Genomic DNA, 11545 nt, shown 5'->3' with positions numbered 1-11545 from the left:
TCGAAAACTCGTCTCAATTTTATGATGGTTGTCGAACGAATTGTCCAAACAAGAACTACGAGATCCAGTAAACAAAAAGAAAGCAAACAGGTAAAAATGGTGCTCGGAACTCTAGTTTTGATATCACAGTCAAATATCTTCACAACGTTATGTGTATATACAGAACTTATAAGGTAATTAGGTTCTTCCCTTTTACCTTTTATCAAAAGAGGTGTAACGTTTTCATTTACATATAATTTACATGTACTACTTTCCAAAATATTTCAAGTTTACATGTATCGTATGAATGTCACGTATGTTTTAATTGAACCAAGTTGATTTATTAATCAGACCAGATAATTACTTATATTTGTATTATATATTATCATTAATACGTGTAACTAATATTTCTTTCCTGATCAATCGTGCCTATTTACATAACTGATTTATAAGATTTCAAATGCAGAACATAACGGCCACTCATGGCATCATTTATCTTAGAAAATATTCTCCATCTACTTTTATCTAACTTTTAAATTTGGGGTTAGTTAAAATATGAAAGAATGTATATTGTTTCAATTTTATGATAAGATTTTTCTTAAACCCTTAGAGATGAATTCTTCTTTTAACGATGGACACAATAATATAATAATATACATTATAAAACATCCACATTTGAAAAAAATGTAAGTTAATCGTAAATAATTTTTAAAATGTCATATATACAATCATTCATAATACATATAATTCAATGCTCCGATAGGTCTTAATGACGTTGCAGAAATTATAGCAGCCCAACTATCTTGATAAAAATTATCCTGGAACGTATCACCCCCTGCCATAACCTCGTAAGGGTTGGAAGCATTAAAATGTTATTTGTTAAAACGAGACCAAAATCGAAGTATAAAAATTCAAGAACCATATCAGAATTAATTTATGTATTACACCTTGCGATCTCGGTTTATGGGGGACATAATTCTTCTTTTGACCTCGATGCAGCGCAATGAGTTACTCGTTGGTCTTATTTATGCATTAGGATGGCGACGTGACTTGTCCCAAGCAAAAGGAATATTCGCACGATTTTAACTTTTATTTGGATTTCTCTAAACACCATGAGCTTGCTTCTCTATTTTCGTGCATATCCAGTTTCTATCTTGGATAAGATCTCCGGCTGTTCCACTATCGAGAAGCTTAATTACGCGATATGTTAATAACATATAGTTGCGTAGTTTCATAGAGAAAAGGAAGTCCCCGATAGATTTTATACCGAATAAAATCTCGCGATTAACAAACTTTCATCGCTGTCAAGACGATGTTAATCATTCCTCAAAATAATTTACATACCATAATACTATTTACGTCGTAAATAGCTACGTAAAATACCGCGTACGTCGATATTGGTAATTTGTACCCGTATAGCGTAATAACAACTATAAATTGATATCTTGCTGACCTTAAAATTTTAATTATTTTAATGATCCTTGATCATGTTAATTAGGTGACGATTTCTCTACCGAAAATACCTTTAAAGTAAAAATTTCTCACCTTTTTTAGAACACCGTTTGAAGTCAATGATTAAGAATGTCTTAGCTCTAAAAAGTAATTTACTGATAAATCAAACATATTTTATCAATGATCATGTGCGCTTCGAAAAAAATGTATGTAAATTTGCTTGTAGGGACGACCAGGTTAAACTAAGATACCGATGCCTGGAGGGCGGATTCCTTAGACACGCCACATTCACGATGCAATTTGTTTAACTTGATCATTCGTTGACCCAGTTTCCGCAAATCATGTGATACGATATAAATCGATACTAGGAAACAGGAGAAATGAGCGAACATATAATAAAACAACTATTCGGCCGACGAGAAGATAGGTCATCGTCGATCGTTCGCAAATCGAACGTTCGATTCAATTCAGACTGGTCAAATCATAACAACGTGACAACAAATAAGAACATTGTAAGATCTTGATCGTGCATCGATTTTATTTTGACACCTGAAAAAGAAGAGGGAGGGCAGAATTGCTCATTAACATCGGTTATTTAAGGATTGCGGTGAATGTGTGGCTGAGGGAATTGTAGTTCACGGTTTCGAACTCGAGGCACGTTAATCACCGTCGAAAGTATTGAGTTGATTAATGCATTCTATTTCACGTCTATCACGAGCAATCGATGATGCAGAATTTTGCAGTTAACATCCTATGATGTCATGCATCTGGTTCAAGTAAAAAACGCAAATGAACACATAACAGACATATGTAAAAAGGAAACAAGTAGACAAGTGTAAAGGCAATAAAGAAATGTAAATAAATCAAATCTGTGAACAAGACAGAAGGCTAAAGAAGAAATGTAAGCAGAAAATGTAAATAAACAATAACTATTGTATAAACAATTTATAATGTGTTGAACGTGTTAAACGATTATCCGAATCCAGTAATACAAGTGAAGTAGGTGATAACTGCTTTATGTAATAATTGTGGGAGTTACTTATAGTGATCAAATATTAGCTAATATCTCAGCGCAAAAAAATATCGACAGCGATAGTAAACCGCTTCCTTGAAACGGTATCACTATAACAGCGGTCTTATTTTAACGCGTACCATTCATATGTGGGCAGCGAGTAGGAAACAGGATCTTTATCTTCTTATTATCTGTCAGAAGATAATATAAATATATACAGTGTATCTTAATCGTTAGACCAATATATGTGTGTGTGTGTGTGTGTGTGTGTGTGTGTGTGTATATACCACGCAAGCTCTTTATGAAGCAAAACGCGCACACATTAATAAAGATGCTTAATATGCTTCTTACCAATCTTTTTAAAGAAATAATGACGAAGGACAGAATTTCTTCGAAGCACCATAAAAATTGATGTCAAACCAACTGGGCTACATTTCACGGAACGAATAGAGGTTTGAATCAACAAACGGCCTCGCAGGAAAAATCGCAGTGGACAATAAAATTTCTAGACTCCCGACCGGAGTAATTTCCTGCTTTGCATAATTTGCGAATAATTTTATTGTTTCGGAAACTCGAGTGATCGCTAGAAATCGCGGCTAGAAATGGACGAGGGAAAAAGAAAGAAGATTCATCATGTCAGGCCGCGTTTACGGTTCGCTTATCGTCCACCTTTGGTAGCCTCTATTTTATACAAAGCCAAGGATACCTAGATTTACAGCAGTATGCAATTATTGCTCTCGAGATTCACTGGAACGCGATCGTGAACGAGCATCGTTGCCGGCAGATCTATTCCGGTGAAAGTACTGAACTCTATCATCAATAATTATTGATCTTCTGATAAAAAGAATAACAGCCTGGTCGACTTTGTTCTCACATCAATGATTCTCACGTCTCCGGCAATGGAATTATGCCACTAGGTGAAGTGTAAAACGTCTTCGCGAAAAAATGCTCATAAATACAGAGAAACTGATCTGTTTCTCTGTTGACGGAAACACGTGTAAAGGTGAGAAAAACTCTACGTCCTGAATATCTCTGTTTTTGAGAAAAATCCAGATCTGGATTGAGGAAAAACGAACGATCGGGATTCAATCGATTCGTAATTAAACTGGACAGTATGATTAAACAGGGAAAAGTCGTATCTCTTAAAGATCCGTATTATGCGATCGATATAAACGCGCGCACATAATCGCGCGTAACGGAATAAAGTTACCGCGTGCGCCTCATCATGCCTTTCGTTTTCGGTTTCAGTTGCATGCGCGAATACAGGCGACGAAGTAGGTTGCAGAGTGGACAACTAGCTCACGACAGGGAAATGGTGAATCAATGTCGATGCGTCTGAGGTTGATTAAATCAAACAAAACACTGGATTCGACGTTGCAAATGCGTATGCATAGCTGGGGCGATGCAACGTGTTGCTAACGACCTCGTTTCGAAATGTACAAAATGAAGTGCAACTAGAACGGTAAATATGCTTCTTTGGCTAGGTAATGAATGCAATAAATTCGATAAAACATTCCTTCGTGGATTGGTGGCCTAGAAATAGGCACCCCCTGAAACTATTAATTAGGAGCATTCATCTCATTAACTTTTTTTTTGTAACACGCGTCTCGTATGCAAAGAACGTGAGAAACGTGATGTCACACGACTATTAGTAAAGTGAACCGCAGCACGGATGTCTTTCTTATCCCGTCGATAAATCAAATATGTACAAACTAAACTAGTAATAGCGTAGGGATAGAAGATGAAAGAAGTTATTAATTGATAATCTAAAAAACTGAAAACAACAAAGAAGCTGGTATTCGAGGTCGATGGTTATATTGGCTGGCCACTACTCCTTTCATGGAATGTGTGAATTTTCAGTGGGCACTGTTATTGCTTTGAAAAGAATTGCTTTGCACAGTGGTCAGAAACCGTAAAAACCCGGTCTAAATTCATACGTCTGTTAATTATGTGTTATTATATACAAACAGAACAATTTTTTGGGGTTTCCGGAATCACAGAATCTAGTTCTGGTATTTTTCTGCTAGGATGAGAAACAACCCTTATAAAACCAGCCTTTAAAAGATGCCTCAGGCTAGAGAAACAAAATATTCGCCACTTGATGCAATAGAATTCGATTTCAAGCGAATAATTATAAAATAAATATACCCTCGGAACAACATATGTCTGTCGTTTCTTTCTATTAACTCGACTCTGTTTAAAGCAAATAAGATATGTAGCAATAAGATAATTTGTTTGATCGTGTCTTGGTCGTTAATAATACTGCTACTCGATCAGTGTTTTTATTGTCGTCAAGCGACGCGTAATCGTGAAGTAACACGAAATCACGTCTACTTGTTGAATAAGGCAGCGTCCAGATAGTGGGGAGTGTTATCTAAACGAAGTAAAGCATTCGTATTCTACGATGAACTTTAAACTTTCACGAACGCTTGATATTTAAAACTGCTCTTACGACAATAGAAAGCAAAGTGGCCCCATCTATTGGAGGGTTGAAGTCTTACTAAGAAGGGATGTGACTATCCTTTGGTATCTTTGCTCTTAAGTATTTACCAACTTTCCTATCCCAAATATTAAAATAATCTCCTAATCCTCCATTAAATTTATAAATTTACCAAAATACCTTTCGCTAAAATTTTAAGCCATCCAATTTAACCCAGTCCACTCTAAAATCAGAATTTCAACTCGCAAACTGAACATAGACACACCACCATCTCTTGGCGGAAGGAACAAGCGAGAAATGATGAACAGTGGTTGCGCACGCGTACACGTTATCGATAACGACGTCGAAGGGGTGAGAAGCAGAGGAGAGAGAAGTGTGTAGATCGAAAAGTCGAGCGAGACACGAGGTGCCGAGTATTCGATGGAACGACATCGCTGTGAACGGTGGAATCGTTCAGTCGTCGGCGCGAGATCCGCTACCGTTGACGTCTGAGCGTCCTCTCGCGAGGATCACGCCAAGAGGAATTCCCTTACTTCAGGAACGGACGAACAACACCCGACAGGAGCTGCTGACTTGCATAGAACCGGTACGACCGCGTGGTGGGGTGAGTGCCCGTGGAAGAGTAGGAAAGAAACTGGTGTATGTCGGTGGTGGGAGGAGGAACAAGTTTGAGAAGCAGAAAAGACTCGCAAAATGTCGAGTAACAAGGACGTCAGCGCGTTTGCTGACGAGCGAAAGATCGACATCGAGAAGCCATACTGGGATCAGAGCACGTACAAGGGTAGGGCGCTACACTTCCTCACGGTCACGAACCCATTGAATCTATTCCTCAGCGCCAAGGAGCTCGAGCACGCCCGAGACATCGTCACAAAGTACAGGTAGTTAATATGTACGATGTTGATAATACATCTGGCATCGTTATTATTTTACATCAGAATATATGTTAATGGAGGTTGTTTATGCTGTTGTTGGCTTAATGTTCGTACATAACGTTTGTATTAACATAGAAAAGGAGATAGCCTGGCACAATTAAAGGTGACGCAGGACGAGTTATGGAAATGCAAATACCGGTACGACAGCGCGTACCATCCAGACACGGGCGAGAAAATGTTGCTAATTGGACGCATGAGTGCCCAAGTTCCGATGAATATGATGATCACCGGCTGTATGTTGACGTTTTACAAGTACGTACTCATTGCTGACGTAAATTCTCGCGATATATACTACATAGTTTCGAGGAAAGGGGATCGAGTTTATCGAACGCGCCGATAAACGCCGTTTAGACCTTTCACCTTGCGTAATTCCAAATTACAAACACAGACATCCGACGACAGCGACCGACAGTCACGTTTTCGCGCGACCAGATAAAAGCGAAAGAGAAGAATCAATCAGTATGTCAGAAGAATTCAATTATCGTGTTGCAACTTTATCTCGAGACTCTTCGTTGCTCGACGTAACAGACACAGATGTCAAACGTATGTCAAGGACAGTAACGAAAGGATCCGTTTTGATGAATTTTATAACATATTCTCATAGCAAACCTTGTTAGAGTATTCCATTTATAATTTTTCAGAACGACAGCGCACGTCGTCATTTGGCAGTGGATAAACCAATCGTTCAACGCGATCGTCAATTACACAAACCGCAGTGGATCGAGTCCGATCCCCATGAACATGATTTTACAAAGTTACGCCATTGCAACTGGAGGGGCTGTGATGACAGCCCTCGGGTTAAATCGACTTTTACGGAATGCACCACCCTTGGTAGGTCGATTAGTGCCGTTCGCAGCAGTTGCCGCTGCCAACTGCGTAAACATTCCCTTCATGAGAATGCCGGAGCTTCAAAACGGGATCGAATTACAAACGGAAGAAGGTACGAAGGTCGGCAGCAGTAGACGAGCAGCAAGCAAAGCCATTGCCGCTGTTACTCTGTCTCGTATTCTTATGTCTGCACCAAGCATGAGTAAGTATTGAAATTGCTTTCATCTGTTATTCGATATGGAAGTCTGTCGTATGAATAGAGAATTAAAAAATGTTATATCTGTTTTAGTACTGTCGCCCATTCTAATGAATTTCATGGACCGACGACAAATGTTACGTAACGCGAAATGGGCAGTCGTCCCCATACAAGTTTTAATTTGCGGAGTCTGCCTGACGTTCGCCACTCCTCTTTGTTGTGCTCTGTTCGTACAACGAGTACCTATTTCGGTGGACGATTTAGAACCAGATGTACGAGATCAGGTGCTCTTCGCAAATCCTAATCTTCGAACAGTGTATTACAATAAAGGCCTTTGAACAAGTCGCAAGACTGAAATGCTATCGGGGAAAATATGTAAAATTAAAGAAACGTATCGCGAATTGGAGAGTTTAAATCGCGATATTTCTATGTATAAAAGTCACTGACGACTCAAAAGTGATTCTATTAGAATTGAAAAACATATAAACATATATATAAATATGCAAACATATCCCGAAGCGCTATTCGCTGATATCACGACTACTGCTCGTCGTAACTACCAAATACCGCCAAGAAAAAGTAACGGAGACAATAAAACGGTACAATAAAGTAACATTTATTGAATACAATTTATAAATTTACAATATTCAGTGATGTAATATTCAGTTCAAGCTTAGTTTTTATATTATCCTCTTGATCCATGCCGACCTTCCGTACAGGAGCCGGAGGTTTTATTTTTCGGCCCAATCGACCGGTCTTCCTCTGCCACAGACCACTTCTCGGTCGATTTCCAAGTTCCCTATTCTTCTGTGCGCTACCAATTGGCGTCGAACCATGTTCGACGTTCGACAGTCTACCCACAGTCGCCATACAGGTTTTGTAGATGCTGAACTCCTTCTTGCTTGGCATTTTAACGATCACGCGATCCTCTCCATCCTTCCTTAATATCGTGCCGTACGTTCCAGCGGCGTGAATGAGAAAACCTCCTTTATCAGGATATTTTTCCACGCAATTAACGATCGTCCCTTTGGGCAACGCTCCTAATGGATAAGCATCTCCTTCAAAGGCTCTGACATGATTTTCAGGAATGCCTTTATGAGTACGGATTATGTCTCCAACTTTCATATTCTCCGTCGCGAGAATGTACTGCAAATTAGGACCGCTTCCAACCAAAGCTACGAACGACGTTCTGCAACCGTCCTTGAATATTGCTAACACTTTGTCTTCTCTTGGGGGTTCATTAAGATCAGTAGGCCCATCTCTGATCCACTGGATCCAGTGATATTTGTGTTTGATCCCTCCACCGATACCTTTCGCCACCAATCTTCCTGTTGAGAATGAGAAAAAATGTAACATTGATTTCGATATACGCTAATCAAATTTCCCGCCGCAGTAGGAAATTCCTTTACCGACTGATGGCTGTACTGTCGAAAACAAGAAATCTATATGAGGGTTAGGGATATAAACTTTGAGAAAGTAATTTTTCGTCGAATTATGAAAGTGTCTTATCAAAAGAGAACAATATCGAAGCAAAACGAGTGAAATTTAAATATAACACGCACCTGTAACGGGATCTCTCCCTCCTAAATTCGTAACATTTAAAGGTTCAACCGTATACTTGTCTTTAAAGTGGACGATTCTTCGGTAACTTTTCCCATTCACTCCAGGTTTTGGGACTTTCACAAGATTCCACTGATTTCTTTTCGGCTGCACTTGAACCGACACTAAGGCAGGTTTGTAACAAATATTGGCGACATGTCTCGTGAAAACACGAGCTACCAACGACATGGCAGACATTTTGACTCAGGTCGATTACAGTGCCATCGTCTCATCTAAAGAACATGTTTGAATCCAGCGGTTACCGGTAGATGTCACTAGGAATGTTTCTAATGGGTCTTGATTCGTAATTGTTAGTTAGAACGCGTTAATGTTCCGCGTCGTATCAACTTAGAATTTTCCGTTTAAATTAACGCGATAGTGTTACTCAGAATGCTGCGAAAGTGCTAAGTAAAATGTAACAGATAACGTAATTATAGAGTTAAATCGGTATCGCTGATCGTCATACGTAGTTGAGAAAATGATCATTGAAAGATATAGGCTACTTAAGAACCTGAACGCTGCTAGCGAACGATCGGAAAATGAAGAGCTGAGAAGAAACACTGACAGATATGAAAAATAGGGCGTGCCGGATCAGGTAAGTTACCGTGGCCATTATATTTATACGAAAGATAAAACAGCGTTATATTGGAAATCAATAAATGATTTTCCGTGCTGACGAGCAATGCATCGTCGTTTCATGCTAAATTTTCACCGGTGCATAAATATAAAATGCATTATCGCCGGTGCACGTTAAATCTCTCCCGTACACGGGAAAAAGTGCGAGTGACGAGCCGTTAAATAACGATACGCGTATAAAACGCGGGAACAACGCGAGCGCGCCCTCGCGGTCCCCCTGCTCCGTGTACTCGGAAAACAACCGATCGTAATCTTTTTAACCTTTTGAATAAAAAAGGTCGGAACGACATTTTCGCGCACAATATCATTTCTACCTGAACTGAATCGAATCGGAAACTACGTACCGAGGTACGCGTAATCGTGTCTGAATAATTCTCTCGTGGCTTAATCGTACCCTGTTTGGCGGGCTTTTTGAAATAATAATCGCGTGTAAACGGTTGTGTAACGGCCGTACGAAATAGCTTGCGACTCCAAAGAAGGTCGCGTTGTTCAAAGGAGCAAGAACGCGCGAGTATACGCGAACCCTCGTGACAAGGGACAGAAAAGGGAAAAGGTGCGACGAAGATAGTGGCTAGGTATGGGATGGTAGGGACGAAGGGGCGAGAGAGGAGGAAACGCTTAATTGGCCTGGGGTAATTATTTTATTAAGTGAGAAGATGGCGGATGGAATGCTAAGAGAGAGCATGCTGGTGCGGTCTGGCGGGTAGGTTGTCGGTGGTGGGCCGAGGGTGGGGCGGGGGTGCAAGCGCGAAGGGTGGAGCGAGCAGTGGCGGCGGCAGGTGACGGTGTGGAGAGCGTTTAAAATACCTACGTACCACGAACGTGAATACCGCGGAGCCAGTTTCCCGTGTATATGCGAACGCGGCCGCAACTTTCCGCCGTGTACGTGTCTCTGTCCGCGTGCACGCGTGATTCTCCTCTCATCGTCGCGTATACGTTCATGCGCGCTTCCACCTAGCACGCGTCGAGTAAGAAAGGGATGGAAAAGCCGTGGGTAGGTTCCTTCCTCGTACAGAAAGAGACGGAGAAAGAGGAAACGTAGCTTGAGAGAAAAGAGAGGAAGGGAGAATGAGGCAAGGGGTGGAGGAAGGGAACGGTGCTTGCGCGCGCGTTCAACGTTTCTCTGTTGGTTGCGAAGGAGGAACATCTATTACCCGGTACATGGGCTAGAGGGGGAGGGGTGGAATCGTCGAGGGAGGGGTGCGGGCAAGAGTAGTCGAGCGGCAAATTGTCCGCCATCTTACCCACCTTATACCTTATCTCACACCCTCACCGTAACCACCCTTATCCCCCTTCCTCCGTGGTCTCCTCCTCCAGCCGGTTCTTCTCTCATCCTACACGCCGTTCACCCCCTCTTCCTCCCTCCGCAACTTCCATCTTCCTGTTCGCTTTCTCTCGATGTTCCCCGCCGCGCTGCCGCCTCGAAAGCTTTAGATTACCTACCCCTTATAAGCGCTCGTGTTGCCCATTTATTACCACGACTCTCGCGACTACTACGAGACCGAAACTACCACCTCCTTGCATCGTTCTTTTTTCCTTTCTTTCTCTTCCCTACCTACGGTTAGTTCGTTCCTTCGTCATTCGCGCCACCACCCACCCATTTCCCTTCCACCCTGTTGGTGTTCGTTTATTTCTTACCTTCTTACATGACGCCACGGTTCTCGTTACACTTAACACTGCTTACTGTCGGCGTTAGACACGTATACTGAGATGAAGTCGAATAACACGATTAGTCGAATTTGCGAGAAATGGCCTGCAGGTCGTCGCGATCCTCGCGACGCCTACTTTGGGATACGTGCCAAGGATATTTAAGTTTGAAATCTAGATTTCCCGGAGAACATGTTTCCTTTTTTTTTTTTTTTTGTATGTATATACATATATATATATATATATATATATATATATATATATATATATATATACGAAGAAGATCGAAAAACAGGTTCGAACTTTAGTACACGAACGTTACTTTTAAAGAGACACCCTCCCTTTTTTTAAAGGCGGACGAAAGTTTCCGTTTATCAGGCTGATTCGAGATAGCTGTCCTACTCCTGTACCGGCGGAGATACTTCTCAATATTAGTCACGCGAGGAAAGTTTCGGGGATGGTGAAAAAAAGCCCGGAGGAGAGCTGCGAAAAAACAAGGATGGATGGAAGGAGAACGATGGTCTCGGTCGATGAAACGTTTCCGCAGGGACGAGTTGCGGATGAACTGCGCGTCGAGTAAGAAAAAGGGCGGCCGAGGTAAATGACGGAGAGAGAAAGAAGCGTGGAAAAAATAAAACGAATAGAAGAAAGAAGCAAAGTAAAATGGTCGGGAGCGAAAAAAGACGAAGGAACGAGGTGGAACGAGAGAAAAGGGTGGGAGGGGTTGAGAGGCGCGACGCGGAGATGGCATTTCGCATCGTAAAGTTTTGCAAGCTACCGCGGAAGAGAGACGAGAAGACGGAAGAACGAAGAGACATGGAAGT

General features: G+C 41.3%; 2 protein-coding genes across 2 annotated transcripts; one reads left to right on the top strand and one right to left on the bottom strand.

The window, feature by feature from the left end:
- The first annotated feature begins 5270 nt into the window (after nt 1-5270).
- On the top strand, nt 5271-7468 carry Sfxn1-3 (Sideroflexin-1-3). The gene is made up of 4 exons (XM_069121353.1): nt 5271-5761; nt 5891-6067; nt 6457-6845; nt 6933-7468. The coding sequence occupies exons 1-4, from the start codon at nt 5577-5579 to the stop codon at nt 7175-7177; spliced, it is 996 nt and encodes a 331-aa protein (XP_068977454.1). The 5' UTR covers nt 5271-5576; the 3' UTR covers nt 7178-7468.
- On the bottom strand, nt 7438-8663 carry mRpL2 (mitochondrial ribosomal protein L2). Its single transcript, XM_069121354.1, has 2 exons — nt 8402-8663; nt 7438-8167 (listed from the first exon to the last, which is right to left on the bottom strand). Exons 1-2 carry the CDS (start codon nt 8634-8636, stop codon nt 7470-7472), a joined length of 933 nt encoding a protein of 310 aa, XP_068977455.1. The 5' UTR covers nt 8637-8663; the 3' UTR covers nt 7438-7469.
- Nucleotides 8664-11545: the final 2882 nt, after the last annotated feature.

This window comes from Bombus flavifrons, chromosome 10 (genome assembly GCF_040668555.2).
Source record: "Bombus flavifrons isolate JBK064 chromosome 10, iyBomFlav1_principal, whole genome shotgun sequence".
NCBI lineage: Eukaryota > Metazoa > Arthropoda > Insecta > Hymenoptera > Apidae > Bombus > Bombus flavifrons.
This window is presented reverse-complemented; position numbering and strand designations above follow the sequence as displayed.

Excerpts from the sequence above, each read along its gene's own strand:
- Sfxn1-3 (XM_069121353.1), top strand. The coding sequence starts at position 5,577 with ATGTCGAGTAACAAGGACGTCAGCGCGTTTGCTGACGAGCGAAAGATC. Across the intron at positions 5,762-5,890 it reads GACATCGTCACAAAGTACAG|AAAAGGAGATAGCCTGGCAC; the intron begins GTAGTTAATATG and ends GTATTAACATAG. Across the intron at positions 6,068-6,456 it reads TGTATGTTGACGTTTTACAA|AACGACAGCGCACGTCGTCA; the intron begins GTACGTACTCAT and ends ATAATTTTTCAG.
- mRpL2 (XM_069121354.1), bottom strand. The coding sequence starts at position 8,636 with ATGTCTGCCATGTCGTTGGTAGCTCGTGTTTTCACGAGACATGTCGCC. Across the intron at positions 8,168-8,401 it reads AGGGAGAGATCCCGTTACAG|GAAGATTGGTGGCGAAAGGT; the intron begins GTGCGTGTTATA and ends CATTCTCAACAG.